General features: G+C 37.7%; 2 protein-coding genes across 11 annotated transcripts in view; both read left to right on the top strand.

The window, feature by feature from the left end:
• Positions 1-7,855, top strand: part of dclk2a (doublecortin-like kinase 2a) — a 44,659-nt gene extending 36,804 nt beyond the window's left edge. For 4 of the 9 annotated variants that reach the window (XM_057330577.1, XM_057330579.1, XM_057330578.1 and 1 more), the window contains 3 exons: positions 497-583; positions 695-808; positions 6,454-7,855. In XM_057330577.1, coding sequence (XP_057186560.1) covers positions 497-583; positions 695-808; positions 6,454-6,771 — 519 coding nt within the window. In that variant the 3' untranslated portion in view covers positions 6,772-7,855. Of the gene's footprint in view, positions 1-496; positions 584-694 lie in introns of all 9 variants that reach the window. The other 5 variants (XR_008962720.1, XR_008962718.1, XR_008962719.1 and 2 more) reach the window with 5 other exon arrangements.
• A 501-nt stretch (positions 7,856-8,356) lies between these two features.
• Positions 8,357-20,976, top strand: part of fam193a (family with sequence similarity 193 member A) — a 32,172-nt gene continuing 19,552 nt past the window's right edge. For both annotated transcript variants that reach the window (XM_057330572.1, XM_057330573.1), the window contains exon 1: positions 8,357-8,660. In XM_057330572.1, coding sequence (XP_057186555.1) covers positions 8,517-8,660 — 144 coding nt within the window. In that variant the 5' untranslated portion in view covers positions 8,357-8,516. The remainder of the gene's footprint in view (positions 8,661-20,976) is intronic.

The raw sequence follows: 20,976 nt of genomic DNA on the forward strand, positions 1-20,976 counted from the left end.
GGCTAACAACCAGCTGCTACCTCAGAATCTAGTTTGAGCTATTAGTATAGCCCAGTAGTATACCCGCGGGAGCCAAAAGAGTGCTTTAGTACATGCACAGTTTATGAAGTGACATGATGTAACAGCGGTCTCTGCTTAGTCAACAAATTCACGTGTTGAGCAGCCCACGGGGAAGCTTATACAGTCAGCGACAGTACAGTATTTACGACACTGATGATAACAGGCAATTGCGCTTATCAACCACATGGGGGAACCATAAGCAAAAGTTATCTAATGTTGCTTTAACAGGTTGATGGATGATGTTCATCAGCCACCACTGAAGACCCATTTTGACCCAGGAAAAACCCTGCCATTGACTTCTAGACACGCCAGTGCAAATCAACGTGTACCGCCGTTGTTCGGTCACCAACATTGTCTTTCTAATTGGCTACTGTGATTTGTCTGCTTTGGAAATTTGACAAGTCACCTGTTATATTCCTATTCAATATTCCTACAGGAGCTGATTGGTCATATGCTGCATGTGAATGTGGAGGCCAGATACACTGCAGAAGATGTTCTCTGTCATCACTGGGTCACTGTAAATGTGGGTGTGAATGTACCATGAATTGCCATAAGGACTGTTACTCAATTATTTTAATCACAAAACTGTATTTAAATCTATGCATGACTACTTAAACATGTACTACTGTCCCAGGAGGATACTGCAATGGATAACAATATGAAGATGGAGGTGGCAGGTAAACTCAAAAAGCACTTTAACTCTGTGCAGAAACAGAGCAACACTACTCCTGGAGTCTCTGTGATTATGGTGAGAACACACACTGATGTTTGTGATAGTTTGCGCTTAAAAACACAATCCTCATATTCCTGGGCTGGGTTTCCCGAAACCTTCTTAACGCTACGCCACTCTTAAGTTATACCTTAAAGATGGGGTACACACGCAGTTTCTGCCAATCTCATATTAATGTTGAGTACCTATACAGTAGTATTGCATACTTTGTATATTCAAAGAGTATTTAGTTTGATCAAATTTATAAAAGAGAGATATAGCTGTATGATTATTTCCGGAAAAAGACGAGCTGCTGGAGGCAAGCAGGGGCGACGGAACTACATCACGAGCACACAATACATCATCACAATATCCCTTCGTGTTGTTTACATTATGCACATACGCGCCGATTGCCAACAAAACACAGACATATGAGTTTGATTTACAACGTGAGGTTCATGTCCGGCATCTTTTAGCGCTGGGACCGCACCATCTATCAGTTTTAAACGATCTCCAAATTCAGCGTTATATCCACCGTTTATAAAACACTCATCACTGAAATGCAGTGTGCAAACAAACACAGCTAAACTTCCGTCAGCTGAGTGAACCGGCATAGATGGACGTTGTAACGCGTGGCCTTGCTCTTTATCTCCCGCTAGCGCGTGGTCCTTCGCTCGGTGGATGATGCGTGGGCTTGCTTTTCCAGGAGAATGGCCAATAAAAGGAATAGGTTACGAAACAGGGATCCAGGCTTATAAAAAACCGAAACAAGTTGGAGTGCTGGGGGAGTGTATCGAGCACAGAAATACTACGTCATACGTCCAACTCATTTTTTAACAAGTTGACCATGTTAAGCATGAGATGCCAGCAGGCTTAACAGTGTAAAGAAGTCAGAATGCATGAAATAGCATGTTACCCCATCTTTAAGAGTGGTAGCGATATATTCTTCAGAATGACGTAGTGATACAAAGGTTTTGGGAAACCCAGCCCTGGTCTCTACTGATTAGTATTTGGATTACACATAATTCCAACACATAGCGTCACTGAAATTCCAGCTGCTGTATAAAATACAAATCAATCAGTTTCTGGCCCCAACGCTCATGATTTACATAACTGACAAATCTCAGCAAGAGCATTAGGGATTATTGTATTGTAAGCAAGCACATCACAAAATATGCCAGATCTATGAAATTAGAAAAGTCTTCTGGGAACAGCACACTGGCCCCAGAGCTTTCACAGTGCTTGACTACGGCAGAATAACTCATCATAATCCTTTTATTATTTGGCAGAATGTGCTCTTTGAGGCACGAGTGAAGCATTTTCAGCCATTTCCACCCTCACATTCAACTGAGCTCTCATTCCAAACACATTGAACAAGGAAGTGATGGTGTTAATACTCATTTGTGCACCTTCTGCACCATACTCTGCCTTGTGTCTCAGTTCGTCTCCCTGTTAGTCTCTGTTGTATTCAATGTTTTTAGTGGTCTGTCGTGCAGCTTCATTGCTACATATTGTTTGTTCACTTATTCTTAAACTTTGGACTAGGAAAAGTGATCTTAAATTAAAGATCACAGTCTACATTTAAACAGAAACATCCTTTTTTATTATTATTTTAATAAACATTTACTCGGTAACACTTTACATTTGTTAAAAGGATTGTCCACCCAAAAATGAAAATTCTGTCATGAATTACTCACCCTCAAGTTGTGACAAACCTGTATACAAAATTTGGTTGAACACAAATAAAGATAGATAGATAATAGATGGATGAATGTTACCAACTGAGATTTCTGGGGCATAATTGACTACCATAGTAGGAAAACTTATTGTATAATCAAGAATTTAGGAAAGCAAACAGTTCTGGGGCACCTTTGACTACCATTAAAATTTTCCTACAGTGGTAGTCAAAAATCTCAGTTGCTAACATTCATCCAAATATCTTTGTGTTCAACCAAACAAAGAAATGTATACAGGTTTGGAACAACTTGAGGTTGAGTAATTCATGACAGAATTTTCATTTTTTGGTGGACTATCCCTTTTTACGCTCTAGCATCCATCAACCAACAATAAACATTATATTTTATAGCATTTATTAATCTTTGTTAATGATAATTAATATAAATACACATTTTGAAAAACGTGTAGCAAATAGTAAACTAAGGTTAATAAATGCTGTATGTTAATGAAGGTAGTAAACTAATGTTATGAATAAAACCTTATTATAACGTGTTACCATTTACTTTACTTTTTGGTTTAAATATTAGTTCCTCCACTTGAAAGAAATTCCTCTTTTTAGCCCAGCATATATGTCATTTTTGGAGAAAATTGTTTTATTATAGCATATAAATATACATTTTAATACATTGTAATATATTGCAATATAATATTGTAATGCATTATATTTAAATTTTTTAAAAATAAGAAATTATTATTGCTCATTTTCCATTGAAAAACAAAAGGAGTGTTCTGGAGCAATTTTTTAAAAGCAGCAGTGGGGACTCTGCCTGAATGTGTATTGATGTTAATCTCATTTGACAGTTTGAACTGTAAAGGGCAGTATCTACACCCCCTTGCTTTCCCGAGACCCGAAGTGATGTCTGCCACTGGAAATTGGGTATTTGACTCCAAGTCTAAACCTGTTTTTAATATGCTGCAGTTCTTTATGACTCTGTACTAAAACACTCAAGTCTGTCTAAAATCTGAGCTTGACCAAGAACTCTGTAGATTTTGACTGACATTTGTTAATTCTCACAGGGCTTATTTTATTTAGCCTGGTCTTGCTTCTAATTCCAGTCTCTTTTCAATCTTGCCATTTTTACATTCCACTCCATGGCTGTTTTAGATAGCTACTTTGTCACATTGTTTTCGTTGCACATTATTGTATAATGTTTTTTCTGGGCTCTAGCTGGAAGGTTTGTATTGGCGTGCATGCATTACTGACCGAATTAACACAGCAATGCGATAGCTTCTCTCTCTTTCTGTCAAGTAATCCAGAGACAGTTTACTGGCAGTATTTTCACCTCATGCCATTGCCATCTCAATTGGAAAGAAAATGGTTTAAACATGTAAAAAACCTGCCACCTTCTGGCCAAGTGCTATAAAATAAAACAATCAATCTACCTGTCAATTCTTTAGATGACAGAGATGGACAGATGCAAAATTATTCCCAGAAATTGCCTTGGATGAAATATTTACTGAAGGTTTTTGAAAATACATCAAATGGCATTTTGTTTATTTTTGCAGCCGCTATATTTACTGGTTGTAGTCACTTTGCCAGTTTTCTTTGCGTTACTGACGTTAGACTTTAGATCATGATATAACGGGGTAATTTACGCAAAATTCAGGCATTTGCCGAACAACCTTGTTCCAAACCTGTATGTTGTTAATACTTCTGTGGTCCATAAATCTTTACTGATAATCTTTTGCAGCTCTTACATCAAATGTGCCACTGAATTTACTTAAATTGAATCGTTTACCACACAAAGCTATAAGGTTTCAGAAAAGTTAAAATATAAAGAACACGTCGCACGGGCTATTTTTATTCTGCTTTTATAGCCTGTGGAAGAGAGTGTTTAAAAGACCTATACAGCACGTGAAGATACTTATTTACAAAATGAATATGGGTTTGGAATAACATTAGTTTTTTTTATAAATTATCCCTAAAGTGGCTACTTTAATTAAGTGTCCCAATTTAGGACCCGACACTGGTATTAATTATGTAGTCCTTGTGTTAGAGGTTATATGTTAGAACGGTGTGTATGAATTTGTGCTGTATGTGCTCTGTGAGTAAGACTAGTCTCTGTCCTCTGCTTCTGCTTTCCCCTTGGCATTGCTATTCTCTGACTAGCTCCAAGGCAATGGTATGTACTAACACTAACTGCTATGCTCCTCCCTTCCCGCCTGTCTCTATACACTCTTTCACCAGAAGTGGGAGAAAGTGACAACAACATCACTTAAGATACTAATCTGACCCAAAAAGAAAACAAAATTGTAGCAACAGAAATTGAATTGAAACTAAATTTTTGACGTTCTTTAATCCCTCAGTGGTGTTTCTCACTTTCTGCCTTTTTCTGTGACAGTCTTTTCTATAGCAGTCTCTTTCACTGTGGTCTTCTTCTACCTGTGAGGTGATCAATACGATTGACTTCACAGTTAAATCAGGTCATACGTACTGTCCTCTATCTGACACTAGTATGAACATTTTTTTCCGACAGCAAAGGGAAAAACTGTAGGAAACATTGAAGAGCTAAAAAAAGTAATCTTTAGGACTAAATTTATCTCTCTTTTGACATTCCTGGTCTTAAAGGGATAGTTCACCCCAAAAGAAAAAACTGTTTTATTTACTCTCCCTCTTGTTTTTCTGAAGTCATATTTTTTTCTGTGGAACACAAAAGGTGACATTTTGAAGCAGTTGCTAGCAGCTGCAAAAAACAACAGGGCAAAGCTTGATGATGCTATGAAGGAACATGGAATGATGGCGGGAGTTGTAGTCTTCACCTCCTCTGCTGATGGAAATCAATCTGATGGGACTCACAAATCATAGATAACGAAATGAAATGAGGTTTTATAACTGTTGCGTTATAAGGTAAACCGTCAGGGTTGCTTGATAGAAACAACAACAGAGTGGTGTGCTAGATGCTACAACAACAAATGTATAGTCATAGTTTTGCCATGACTGCATGCACTGTGCAGATCGATCGGTATATGACAGGTTTTGCGAGAGCGACTCAACAAACTGCTTTAAATTGCTCTCGCGATTCTTTGTTGCCGATCGGTCTACTCAGCGTCACATGAAAGTCAAACATATCTTTGAAATCTACGGCAGTTAAAGTGGAAACCAAGGATAACGTGGACATGACGTCATTGACAGGCGACATGATGATACCTGTGCTAGTGGTTTTAAGATATTTTCAAGCAAACGTATTACATATTGCGTCTTTAATGAAATTGAATATAAATAGATGAATGAATAATATGTGACCCTGGATCACAAAACCAGTCTTAAGTAGCATGGGAACATTTTTAGTAAAAGACAAAAATACATTGTGTGGGTCAAGATTATCGATTTTTCTTTTATGCCAAAAATCATTAGGATATTAAGTAAAGATCATGTTCCATGAAGATATTTTGTAAATTTCCTACCTTAAATATATAAAAACTTTATTTTTGTGAGTGGATGGTCTGCCACAGTGCCCCCGATTAACAACTTCAAAGGCAATTTTCTCAATATTTTGATTTTTTGCACTCTCAGATTCCAGAGTTTTAAACAGTTGTATCTCACCCAGATATTGTCCTATTCTAACAACTCATACATCAATAGAACGTTTATTTATTCAGCTTTCAGATTATGTAAAAATCTCAATTTCGAAAAATTGACCCATATGACTGGTTTTGTTGTCCAGGGTCACATATGTCAAATCTGTGTGCTGTAATCCAAGAAACGCCATGAAATTATTTTAAAATTCACCTTTTAAATTCCACTGAAGGAAAAAATGCAATGCGCATTTGAGTAAATAAAGGGATGAGTAAATAAATTATGTTGATGAAATGATGAAATAAACTGTTTCTTTAATTTCATATCAGTCACTTTTCCTAAAAAACATTTTCACTTTCCTTTCCATTTTGTGGTTGGGTGCAACTCAGCAGACGTGTAAATTTTAACACAAGCATTGTCTCCTCTGTAGAACACAGCTCTAGATAAGGAAACCATCCAGTTTACTCGTCTTCGCCAGGATCGCAGTTCCCCTCTAGGAAAGAGCCCCTCCTCCACACAGCCAGAGAGAAGACGCTCCTACAAGAGAAGGTCGTCTGCCCAATCGGAGGACTCAAAGAGTGCTGCTTCTGTTGAGCCTCTAGCTTCAACAACCCCTAATGCACCATCTGCACAGCCTCTGCCCTCCCCTTCCTCTGCCCCACCCCTACCCCCATCTCCCATCACCTCTCCCTCATTTCTCCAATGCAGTGAGGCTGAAGCCAGCAAGGGCTTTCCAAAGGAAGAATAATATATTGACCCACCAATATAAAAAGATAAAAAATACAGTAGAAGAAAACAATCTAAAACAAGGCACATGCAGATTTTTTAATCTTCATCCTATTAACATAATATGGTCGTAGATGTCTGTATAGTGGTCAGCTGCTTGTCTCTCCCAGGCTCTGTGCTTATACTTTATGCTTTCAATTTACAACACCCATTAATGGCTTAAGACTTAATGTGCCATTGACTGTATATATAGGTGTATTGATCGACTCCCCATCTTAGTATTTGTCCACATCTGTGAGCTAATGGTTCGGTTATAAGTATCAAATGAATTAGGGTGCTGCTGGGCTTAAGGATGCTACTTAGAAAAAAATGGCAAGAAACTTGTCCTGCTGAAACTTGAAGTTTGTTCTTTTTTCTTTGAGTGTGTTTGATGATAGACTGCTTGACTTTTTACTCTACTACTACTCAGAAAGGCAACTCACATTTAACGCGTGTGGTGCTGAGTGGGTTTTTCTAAGATGGTGTTCCCACACTACTGTGTTAGAGTAATTTTGCAGTAGTTTATAGTTGCCTTTATAAGAGCCAGCAAACTAAGAAATCTGTAGGAATTGTTCATAGTTATTTTATTTTTTGCTAACTTATTTGTACAGGTTAGAAATAATGTGAAAATGTACTTTTAGAATGGTTTGATTTGTCAAAAGCATTAAGTGCACAATGTTTTATTTTCTTTATCCCTATAGAGCCAACAAACGGAATAGTGACTCTGTGTTTGTTTACAATCTTTTTTGCATTAGTCATCAATTGCTTATTGTAATAGTTTCTCTGTACTGTGCCAGTGCTCAGTGGTCCCAGTTTCCCAAAGTATTTAAAGCATACAAAAAAGTCTGCACCCAAGGACATTGATAAAGCTGATTGTTGATATTGATATATGATGGTGCACAGATTTGCGACTTTTTGACATGTTTCGAAGGTTTTGAGAAATGTGGCACTAGGCAAATATGGCAATCTGCAGTGTCATTGCTGGATTTCATATGTAATTTTTAATAGTGTTCTTATCATCACAAGAATCAAAAGGAAATGCAATAAATTTGTCTTGTTTATCCTTGTCTTATTGTTTGTCACGGTTCTCTTAAGAATTTTTTTTTTTTGTGAAGTAAACGGTATCTTCAAAAGCTGCAATGTAACATCGCCATCTGTTGGCTGAAGAATGACACTAGGAAAATATTTTTTAATTCCAAACTGCAGCTTTTACAAAACAAGACACATATGACAAAGTTATATAAAAACAATTGTCGCAAGAACTATGAGAGACACCACATTTGCTTTTTTATCTGAAACAAAATATATTTCTATAATGTCACAATTAATAATAAAAATTGCATCGTCTCCGTATATCGTCCTAGTACAATTATCTGCTTTGCCTTTCTAACTGCAAAACTAGTTTTGGCCCAGATTTATCTTCAAGTGAAATAAAAAAAGTCGTATAACGTGAATACGTGGATGTCTTCTTATAAAACACCATTTCCCATAAACCCTTGACGTGCCATACGCTATTGCGTCATGGCGTAACACCATTGGCCAATTCTTGTTGAGTCGGCCATATTGGAATTTCAAGTCTGCTTTACTACGAGCAATTCGGCAGGCTCTTAGAATATATTTAAAATTCAGCTAAATTTCACCTCTACCAGCAGCGCCAGAGCCTGGCATTGCACCCGAGACCCCGTTGTTTGTGGACGGGACGCTGTCTGTGTATTTCGTGGGGTAAAAATGAGTCCTACAGACGCCAAACGCGGAGCAAAGCGCAGGAAGAATAAGCGGGGCGGCGGCGCAGGGAAGGCCGGAGCTCCGCCAACACCCTCTAGCAGCGTAGCTCACGGAGACCCTAGCACTATCCCCAGCCTTAATGGAGAGGTTAGTACGGGCTGGGGCATACGGGGCTGTTGATGGTGCATCGGACCTCAACTATGGTGCAGTTTAATCCAGATCTTGTGATGTTTGGGGCCTTATAATGGCTCCTGTAGTTGATCTCACGTTTACACGCAGGCTGAACATTAAGTTACTGGTGTAAAGCTTGAATTGTAAATAATTCGTCATGTGACCACAGGAAAGGAAGTGTGGAAATATTTGTAAAGCTCGTTAAAAGTGATTTCATCCTTCATAACAGTCTGTAGATTCCAGAGTTTGTGGTTGTGTCACTCGCGGTTATATCAAGCTAACTTGTCAAATGAAGTCTAGTGCTAGTTAACACAGTTATAGTGTGTGTTACGTTCACTATATTTAAATCAATAAGTTCATTTCATGCTAAATGTAGTTTTAGGCTAAATCTAAAGCTTTTTATCCTCCACAGTTCACCATATGTTTCCATGTTGATAGACTGACCCGATGCTAACAGCCCATCTTGTGTTTTGGTATTGACGATTTGTTGCATTGCTAATTGGCTAAATGAACAATTAGACTTCGAAGAATATAACCACTCTCTATTTAAAACCATTTTATTGGGTTATTGGTATTAAGTGAGTGTAATAGTTGCCCTTATGCACTCTAGCAATGGTTTCAAGTATGAACAAGCAGGAAGTAGATGTGAATGTCAACAAACCCCTTTAATAGATCTGTCATTGGTTTAGAAATGGGTCTTGTGCAAAATTTGGGCTCTAGACATCACAAAGGTGATCAGACTTACCTTGCCTAGTTACTATAAAACTACCTTCAACCACACAGCGTCATGGTAGACAATCACAGGAATATACACTTACTTGCCTAATGTTATCAGATGCTTTTAGTTGTTACAGTTGTCTGTTTATGTTGTTCACTCGATTGTTTGTTAAAGCACTGAAAGTGTCAGGGTATGAATAGGCCACTCAGGGTCCAGTGTGCAGGGCTTTGTCAGACACTTATTCCTTCTGGTAGTAGGCCTGTTTCCAAGGAGACCACATCTGTAGTTTAACAAGATTATCAGTCTGTGTTGACAGACTGGACTGAATCATGGCTTTCACTCAAAGTGAATTGAACAAACCTGGGTTAATGCAGTTTTAGTATCTATTCCAGAGTACCCAACATTGTGTGTATAAATTGAAGTTGTCTAGTTGAATTCAAAGCTAACTGTCAGAAAAACACGTTTGAAGAAGAGTGTGGCAGCTGTATGTATAATTATTATTTTGCCATGCTTGTGGAGTACATAAACAGCTTGTTGTCCCTCAGACAGGTTGACTTGAACTGACAGTCTGATTGAAGGTACATTCAGGTGAAGCTGCTGTAATCTACTGTACAGAGTTTGTTGCTGGAGGTTTCATTCTCAGACAGGTTTTGTGTTAAATTAAAGGGGTCATATGGCGGAAGTACGTGTTTTTCTGTGTTTTTGGTGTGTTATAAGTTGCCCATGCATGTATTAGACACGTAAAATGGCACAAATGAAAGTGTGGGAACAAAAGATGCATTCTATCTAAAAGCGGATGCTCAACCAGACTTGCCTGAAACGCCTCGTGTAACCACACCCCGGCGAATCTACGTAACTTCGTAACATGATTTGACTAAGACCGCCCAAATCTACACAGTTAATGTGGGCGTAATTGTAAATCTCATTGTATCGTCTTGTCAGTACAATTGCTTTGGAACCTGATGTTCCGAATATGGTAAGAGGCGTTACATTTCCGTCACACGCTTGCAGTATTCGACCAATCACTACGCACTGGTGAACTGGCCAATCATAGCACACCCCGCTTTTCAGAGCGATGAGCTTTGTAAAAAAATCAGCGCGTTTCAGAGAGGCGGGGCAAAGAGGGCAAAACTGGAATATCGCATAAAACATTTTCGAATAAGCACCGTTTCCATCCAACTAATCAACCGTCACTTCCTAATAAACTGCTACTAAATATCAGTAAGAAAAGTAAGAGAAGCCACTGAATATAATAATTTTCATATATAATAAAACTTGCGCAAGCAGACGATTACGAAACACAATAAATGCGGTGCTTTTGTGGATGCCTGCTGTTTGGGAAACACAGTCGTGACAGTTCTAAGAGGCAATTACAGAATACTTTGACGACTTTGCTCAGGCATTTAAGAATGACCATCACAACATTTCTGATGCTGTGTCACAAGATCAGTAGTCTGGTTAGTCAGGTTATGCAGTCTCATAAGCCGGGTTTCCATCCAAAGTTGCGAATTTATCTTATGCGCAAAACTGGAATATCGCATAAAACATTTTAGAATAAGCACCGTTTCCATCCAAATGGTCAACCGTCACTTCCTAATAAACTGCCACTAAATATCAGTAAGAAAAGTAAGAGAAGCCACTGAATATAATAATTTTCATATATAATAAAACTTGCGCAAGCAGACGATTACGAAACACAATAAATGCGGTGCTTTTGTGGATGCCTGCTGTTTGGGAAACACAGTTGTGACAGTTCTAAGAGGCAATTACAGAAATACTTGACGACTTTGCTCAGGCATTTAAGAATGACCATATCAATATTTCTGATGCTGTGTAACAAGATCAGTACTCTGGTTAGTCAGGTTACGCCGTCTCATAGTGCAATTACCTGACTTTTTGGAGGAATTTATTCGGCAAATGCGTTTCCATCTCCCATTATTCGCATTAACCCTTTTTCGCAAAAATGAAAAACCACCTCAAGCGAGCGTAAAAACTTTTTGCGAGTTAAGGGTTTTTAATTCAAAATTTGGCGTTTCCATCACTCGTTTCTGATGCGAAACTTCAAAATGAAAAAAACCAGAGTGATGGAAACCCGCTTAGTAACAGTGACAGAATTTTGGAAACGCTGTTTTGTTAGGTCAGTTGAATGTGACAAAGAGAAAGACGAGCTGCGTCGGCAAAGCAAAACCTCATGCTCGTGGGGCTGTACCGGTGTTCGAATTGTCCTACCCTGTCAGATTTTCCTACCGCAGGGCAAAACTTAATATAATTTAATCCACATCAAGAAAATAAACAGGTAGGATGATTTTACAATGCAAAATACCCTGTCAGACAGTCCTACCATCTTAAAATAATCACACAAAATAAATTTATATCGTAAATACCCTGTCAGATCAAATTGTACTATAGGTATTAAATAATATGTAGAATGATTTAACAACGAAAATCAATACTGAATCATATTCCCGTAGCAGTATAAAATAAACAGGTAGGATCATTTTATAGCGCAAAAAAATGAAGTAACATTGATGTGCGCATTCCTGGTAGGATATTCTGACGGGTAGGATGATATTTCAGGGCATTGCAACATTTTTCTACTGCATAAAAACTGTGGTTTATCTACGCGCTTTACATGATGAAAGAAGTCACTGGTTTGTGCGCACGGCGTGCCTGTGTGTGTGTGTGTGTGTGTGTGTGTGTGCACATGCGTGTGCGTGCACACATGCCTGCGTTTGTGTTTGTTTGGCACTTGGCGGGTCCAGAACGAATTCCCCCCGGTCCGTATCCGCAGATTGATCATCTGCGCAATGTTGCATGAAGTCTAACTGAAGTCAAACATATTATCGGATATCGCGATGTCGATTGTCGATAAAAAATTTAAACACATCGCCCAGCCCTTGGTTACACTATGGAAAATCATTCATCAAATGGCTTTTTATAGTTTCGATCCATGCTTCAGCTTTCAGTTTTCAACCGAAACTTTCAAGAAAAGTTTTTGAATAAAGCTCTGATTTTATTGTAGCGGAAACAGTCTAAACAAGCATAACAAGGTTTATTGACTAACTGATAACCCGTCTGATATTTATGGTACATTCTGTTTACATTAGGGATGCTAATGATAAATCGACGATTGATTAATTGTCGATAACAGTTTACTCGAAATAACTTAATGATGACCGAGTTCAAAGTCATGCATGTGCGTGTGGCTTATGCGCATAATACATACAGCACACTCATAGAAAAACGCAATGGCTATCCACTTATTACACTACTTGGCTACCGACACACCTTAGTTTTGCATTTTTCTTTTATAGAAAGTTCATTTGAACAATGGACGCAAAGCGCGATAATTGACTTTGAAACCTTTTTATTCAGGTGAGGATGGCGTTTTGCGTTGCTTTTGCGCGCTGTCATGCCTATATGCCACTGCAGAGGCATATTTCAGTATTAATTTTAAGAGTAATCGATTAATTGATCGTTAATGTAAATGAAAATCGATTATGGGAATTTGTCTAAATTGACATGCCTAGTGTACATAACAAATATGTCATGATTTACATCACCACGCAATTATGTACTCCTGCATATTCATGTAGTCATATACTATAGCAGGGGTTCCCAAAGTAGGGGTCAGAACCCCCGAGGGGTCACAAGTCCACGATGGTCGGGTCCCAAGATGATTTCCAGAAATATATTTTATTATTAGGAATAGCGTATTTAATCAACAAGTGTAACAAAACATAAAAATATTAGTTAAGTTAAAAATAAAACCATGCAAATAAAAAGCCATCAGCCTTTGGAATTTCCTCCTCCTCGTTCATGACAGGTGAGGTGATTACGTCATATTAGCAACCGCATTAGGTTAGGTGCAGCAAGTCAATTTACAGCACCACGTTAAACATTCCCATATGTGCACGCAGATTATTTTTCAGGCTTTAAGTTTAGTTTTAAGTTAAGTTTTGTCAAAATTAAACGTTCGTGGGGTGAAGAAGCACCACAGACAGAAAGGCCATCGTCCTCATGTAGCTACGAAAAGAGGCTGGCATTTGAATAAAGATGACATCCATCAGCACTCGAATCAGTTTGATTAAATTTGACCATCTGTAGTAATAGTTCATGGTTTATGTTTAATAACAAGTAAAATAATTAGTAAATAACTATAAAGTCAGATTATGTTAGACTGTGTTCTTTTGTGTTGTCATTATGCGCCTGTTTGGATAGACCTAATTGGCGCATGTGCACGCAATGCTTGTATACTTTAGCCGCCTCTGAGGATAGTGGGGGTCTCGAGTCCCTGGCACTGTTATTTTGGGGGTCGCGGGCTGAAAAGTTTGGGAACCCCTGTACTATAGTATGACTACACATCTTGGCCCTATGTTTAGGTTGTTTTAAATTATTTTAGTTGATTTTAAAGAGTCATTTCAAAGTTTTAATCTATAACAAGTTTATAATGCTTACAAGTTTTAAAATAGATGCTCACATGGTCAGTAGGGCTGTTCAACGATTAATCGCATCCCGAATAAAAGTTTGTGTTTACATAATGTGTCTGTAAACTGTGCATATTCATTTTGTATTTATAAACACACACATATACAAACATATATTTAAGAAACATACACTAAACACAATTATAAATGCAACACTTTTGTTTTTGCCCCCATTTTTCATGAGCTGATGAAATATGCCACACCTGTGAGGTGGATGGATTGTCTCGGCAAAGGAGAAGTGCTCACTAACACAGATTTAGACAGATTTGTGAACAAAGTGAGAAATAGGCCTTTTGTGTAAATAGAAAAATTCTTAGATCTTTGAGTTCAGCTCATGAAAAAAATGTTGCGTTTATAATTTTGTTCAGTGTATATATTACAAAAATGAATAAATATTTTTATTAGGGCTGCAACTAACGATTATTTTAATTGTCGACTAATCTAACGATTATTTTTTCGATTGGTCGACTAATCTAACGATTATTATTATTTTTTATCTAATAAAGATTTTTTGGAATACATTATTAATCCTTTGGCAAACTTTGCAAATAAACAATAAGTTCTAGTATTTTCTTACATTATAAAGCAAATCATACTTTTTACTCCACTACATTTTATAAATAAATATTGTTGTTTTAACATTTTAATCCGTGTTTACATTAAAATCACCATCTTCTTTTAATTAAGTAGTTTTAATTTTAAAAGTAAAAAAATACTGATTTTTTATGTACTTAAGTACTGTATTAAAGGTAAAAAAAAATGTTTTATTGCACTTATGCTTTTTGTTGTCCTTATGTTGTTCCAATTGCTTCCATTGTTTCCCTCATCTGTAGGTCGCTTTGGATAAAAGCATCTGCTAAATGACTAAATGTAAATGTAAAAACATAAAAAAATGTGTATATGAAATACTAGAGCATAATATATCCTCTGTATTTTTTTCCTCCAAGTAATATCCGACTCTATTTTCAGTCTCATAATGTAATTGAGTAAAAGTAAAATACTACTATCTGTCTCTGTTTATTGTACAAAACTATCACCGTATAAAAGACTTTAATGCAGAGTTGCGTTAAAGCGAGCACACCCGGAACTCAGAATGATGCGCTTAATGCATTCGCTTCGTTATTTACAGTTATGCGCATCCCGGATGCACAATGATGCGCTTAAAGCACCTACTCCTTCTGAAGTCCCGTGGATCATTTTGCTCCCCAAAGTAAATAATAGTTAGAACACAACGAGAAGAGATGATATGTTACATGTTTAACACATAGTGCGTTGCATCAATCCGACAGTATACAGTTAAATCAGAGGTTTAAAAATAGTTATTTCGTATGAAGACGCAACATATTCAGACCGCTTCCAGTGCTTCTAACAAACTAAGCTATACTCAGCGAGTAACGTTAACTCACGGTCTCTAGTAAAATACATTTTAAACAAAACCATAGACTATCATCTTGTCATTATGAAGAATAATGAAAACATTGGAACATCTTGGAAAGAGTAGCGTCCTGACCGTCACCGTACATACGCATGCTGACTGGAGATTGACAGACAGCACAAGCAGAGGTCAGAGTTTCTTAATTATGCTATATTGGTTTATTCCTCGCATAAAGCTATCGAATGACATAAAAAGTGCATTGGTGGTTTCATGATAGTCAGTCATTTTTGAAGCTTAAGAGTAATTTAAGCAGGGTCACAATCTGCAAAGGTTCACATTAGGGCTGTGCGATTTGGGGAAAATATCTAATTGCGATATTTTTGACAGACATTGCGATTGCGATTTGATTTGCGATTTTAACTTTTCTAATTCAAGCTTCAATTCAATATTGTTGTGTGGAGCACAGTATGGGTATAGTTACCCTGAAAGAAAACAACAAAAAATAAACATTTAATTGTTTCCATTAAAACCATTACAAAATACATTTTTGTAGTGTGCTTTGGGCATTATTCAAATAGGGCTTACTGTTGTTCAATTGATTCCCAATTTCCAGATTACATCACACCAATAGAATCCAAATACCAGTGTACACTATTATAGTTTTCATTAAAACAAATTCAACTCCCATTGTAACCCTTAAATCCATAACATTTTCTATTGTGTTAGTGAATTATTAAAATAGTTCATAGTTTACATAGGCTGATTTATTATTGTTTAAGTATGTGGGATTTTTTAAAACAAGTAAAAAATGTGCTGAATGTTTAATTTCATCCAAGTGAAATTAGCAAAACAGTTAGATAGAATTTACATTTGTTTGAAACGCGGAGCTAGGCGTGAGTTTACACAGGGTGCGCACGCGTGCGTCAAGCCTCGTCCATATTGCCAGATGCCCGAGCCGGACTCAAGTAGGCTACTATAAACGTCATTACGAAACAGGCTGTGTATTATGGGGTGTGTATGCGCGTCAAGTTTAAACGGCTCGTCCGCGAGACGCGCAACGCGGGGCAGAGAAGCGCGAGTATGACACAGGCTGTGTGTGCGCGTCAAGTTTAAACGGCTCGTCCGCGAGACGCACAACGCGGGGAAGAGTCGCGCGAGTATGACACAGGCTGTGTGTGCGGTCTTCTGAATTGGACGGTTCTTTAGTATTTATTTGCCTAATATGATCGATTTGGCTCTGCAGATGCCATAATAACACACACTGTCTCTCTCCTGCCTTCTGTATGTTTGTTTTTTTTAATGACGGACGTTTATGCAGTTGGCTGGGGCAGTGCTGATTAGGCATAACAGAGGTGCGTTTACTCAGTTGGTTAGCAAGAATGCCACTCAAAGCGGGCTTGGAACAGACGCGTTTCCTATTTTTCACATCGCTTACACATCGCAGCCTCTTGCGATTAGCAAATCGCAACGTCTCACATCGCGATTGCGATTCGATTTCGATTAATTGTTCAGCCCTAGTTCACATACACTAACTTACACTACTACAATAGCGTTAATGTAAATCATTAATGTAAAGCGTAGTTTTACATTACAAAAAAGTAAATTACAAAAAAGTAATTTTTTTTGAAAGTCTACATCTACATGCCCCTCTCCGTCCGTTTGTGATTGCGTGTCCATGCTGTGATGATCGCATTCCGGGGGTAACGTTAGGGGGAATTCCTCCGTCCATTCACTAACTTACTGCGTCCGAGGCTCTCGATCGCTTTTTGTCGGGTGTATTATACTTTCTCTTGTTCTGCTGATTAACTTACACTAGCCCGGGAACAGAAACTGCTATTACAGCAGATAAATGTAAATTATACGAAGCGTCGACGCATTTCACACATGTCGACGTATTTTAGTAGTCGACGTAATCGACGATGTCGACGCGTCGTTGCAGCACTAATTTTTATTAAAGAGTACATAACTAGGGATTTTTAAGGTCCTACTTTGGTTTATGGAGTGTCCAACAACAAGTTTATGTACATAGGTGTAAAAACTAAGAGTGTAACGGTTCTCGGTAAATAATTGAACCGCACGGTTCTCCACCAACGGTTTGGCACACGGTCCAACGCGCTTGGACCGCGGCTCATCTTAAATCTGACGACACATTTATAATATGGTTCTTAAAAATTATAATGCATAAAACAGACTGACAAAGTTCAGCTAATGTATGTTTGTCGATAGATACACATTTAATACCTACAACAAATCAAATAACGTAGACAAATTTCAATAGGATTGAGGTATGCTGTAATATGATCAGTCATTTATGCTTTCATCACCCGGGTGTTGTGAGCGCGCGAGTGCAGGTGAGACCTGAACAGCACATGTTGCTGTTTAAACTACACTCATTCAAGCCTTGCCAATTTAAACATTTAAGTGCTAGATGATGCACAAGAAAACTCGCTTGCGCGCTGTGAGAAGATCCGAAGCGCGCATAAGGAAAGTCTCAGACATGGCGCAAATATTGAGTTGTCTTTGAAGCACTTAAACGGACAAATTCACACACGAAGTAGGTCAACATGCCCCTCTTGTCGAGTATCTTAACATAGTAGGTTATGTCTTAAGTGAACAGACGAAACGGACGAAAAACAACGCATGTGTACAGTATCAGTGTACTGGATCCGTTTCATTCCTCTTAAAGCGACAGCAGCATATTCCTGCTGTCTGTTAAAAGTCAAGGAAATCACTCACTGCTTGTGACTCAATAGCTTCTGTAACTTCAATTATGATTCGTCTTTATTTAATTTGTACATATTCAATGTTATGTTTTATTTGATTACTTTAATCCATTTCTACCTTAAAAGGTATATATATACAGTATCTTATTTCATTTTCTGCTATGCTCTGTTGTTTTATTGGTGCTGTTACTTGTAGCTTGTTTATTTGTTCTTACTTTTATTTGTCAGTAGTTCCTTTTCCCTGAACATAGCACAAATCGAACCGAACCGAAACCCTAAAACCGTGACACAGACCGAACCGTGAGTAATTTGAACCGTTACACCCCTAGTAAAAACACTATTATTTTGTAATAATAGGCAGTTATTCTTGCCTTACTTATTGACTGAGTCTCAAATGATGCCTTCCGCGATTCATCTGTCTAATCCCCTCCTTTCCACTATAGCCTAGTCTGCTGTGATTGGTCTACCGCGATTGAGGCTCACGAGGTACAGTGTTTGGGGGAGAAGAGTAAAGTTTTCGCAGGCAGTCCTAGCAAAACATAGGCGGGGACTATATGTAGTGACGTAAATCCGCGGCGGTTAGCGAATCAGACTAGGGACAACTCGTTTGCGTGATTCAGAATCGACTCCCTTTTTTCCAAGCCAATAACTTTATTCATTCACCTTCGGATTTACAACTTGGCAGAATGCTTACTTTTAAACATGAAAATTACGTTTCAGGCAGTGTGTAACGTTTCCATGATCTCATGTTATGTACTCTTTAAATGTAATTAAATGTATTATTTATACATGCAAATAAATATATACATGCAAATAATTTTCTCAATATATACACGTGTACGTCTATGTGTTTATTAATTATTTTACTTTACTACTTTTATTGTAGTCTTGCAAGTAAGAAAAAAACAGACTAGAAGCATTTCTATGACTGATAGCATTTTAATGGTGGCTTCAATTCACTCCTGATCAATTTACTTAATTTACAAGTATTTGGTGTTTGTATTATTGACAAGTAAAAGCCTAAACCTTAAATATATGACCCAATTTTTTCTGATGTTTTTCCAAGAAAAAAACATAGTCTTATACTCAGAACAATGTGGTCGTTTCAAAGCTGAATAAAAAATGTATGAGAATTAAACGTCAAAGCTCTAAAACAGACAATTAGCCGTCAAAGTCCTAAAAGAGACAATTAATCGTCATAATCGCAATGATTTATTAGACAATTAATCGTCAGCCAAATTTCATAATCGTGACAGCCCTATAGGAAATATTTAAATATTTAATATTTCGGAACAGGGATCCTATTCCTTTTATTGGGAAAATCTCCCGGAAAAGCACGGCAAGGCGAAAGAAAGAGCCCTCCCATGTGCCAACCAACGAGCAAGATCCTCTTGCCATCAAGATTGGCTTTGCTGCGCTGCAGCTCGGCACTCTCATGATAGTGAAGTTTAGGTGTGTCTGTTTGTTCATGGTTTGATAGATGGCGCGGTCCCAGTGCTAAAAGATGCTGGACATGAACTGCACATCATATGTCTGTGTTTTGTTGGCAATCGGTGTGTACGTGCATAATTGTGTGCTCGTGCTGTAGTTCCGTCCCACTGTCAGCCTCCAGCAGCTCGTGTTTTTCCCGAAGTAATCGTACAGCTGTATCTATCTTTTATAAATGTGATCACTCTTCGAAGATACGACGTATTCAATACTACTCTATAGGTACTCAAGAATAATATGAGATTGGCAGAAACTGCGTGTGATACCTGATCTTTAAGCTTTGCATTTCAGAATTTTCTTAAATGTATGCTAGTATGTTTTAATGTTTATAAAAACAAAATGAATATGCACAGTACACAGACATGTAAACACAAACTTTTATTCTGCATGGGATAAATCGTGATAAATCATTTGACAGCCCTATTATTAATATAAAATAAATATGCACAGTGCACAGATATACATTATGTAAACACAAACTTTTATTCTGGATGGGATTAATTGCGATTAATTGTTGAACCGCACTAAGGCCGGCATAACACTAGTTATAGTAGTAATTCTAAATCAGTATAGTATTTCCCTCTTCCTCTCATTGAATAAATTATTTATGGATGATTTTGCATGTAGCAAATTTCACTGGCCCGAAAACTATTGCAATTTAAGTTTACCTGCATAGGATGGATAATCCTCACAAATTTTCCCTTCAACAGAAATATTAAACACGCACTGTGGTTTGATACTGTCAAGGGTTCATTTTAGGTCAGCCTCCTTCCAGTGAACTCCGTGCCGCACGTTGCTACAAAGTGCATTTACTAGCATCTGAGAGCTATAGTAAATTTACTAGCATCTGAGAGCTATAGTAAATTTATTTGTTGTATTTAGGGATGCTCATTTCGGTTAATTTTCCCTAACCGAGAACCGACACTTGTTATCCGAACATTAACCGTTAACCGATAAGATTCTAATAATAAATTGGAATTAAAAAAAATACATGCTGCATCTCATTTCGAAGGCTGCGTCCTCCGGAGGTTGCGTTTGTCCGCCGCATGCGACATCCGGAGGATGCAGACTTCGAAATGAGACACAGCTACAGTTGACGAGGGTCTGTGACACGTTAAATATACAAACATTTTTTTCACAGATTTATTTTAACATGCAAACAACAGCATAACGAATACATCAACAACAGCACCTGCATTCACATATTATCACATTTTCACGAACCTGCAGCGTTTTGGACAATGGAGAAAAACTAAAATAATATATAAATCCAAAGCATAAAATAAACAGGCAAGAAAAAAAATGAATTAATTAACAAAATATGACAAAACGAAAACACAGAAGAACCGGCAAAGTTTATTTCTGTCAAAGTTTTTTCATCAAATAAAAATAGCAGGCCTACCTCAATCCAAAGCTTGGAGTTTTTATTTAATAAAGTAACATGTTTACGTGTTGTGGTGACAGTCTGGAGCTTGTTGACAATTAGACCCGTGGCAGAAAA

The sequence above is a fragment of the Triplophysa rosa genome, linkage group LG4 (assembly GCF_024868665.1).
Source record: "Triplophysa rosa linkage group LG4, Trosa_1v2, whole genome shotgun sequence".
Lineage (NCBI taxonomy): Eukaryota > Metazoa > Chordata > Actinopteri > Cypriniformes > Nemacheilidae > Triplophysa > Triplophysa rosa.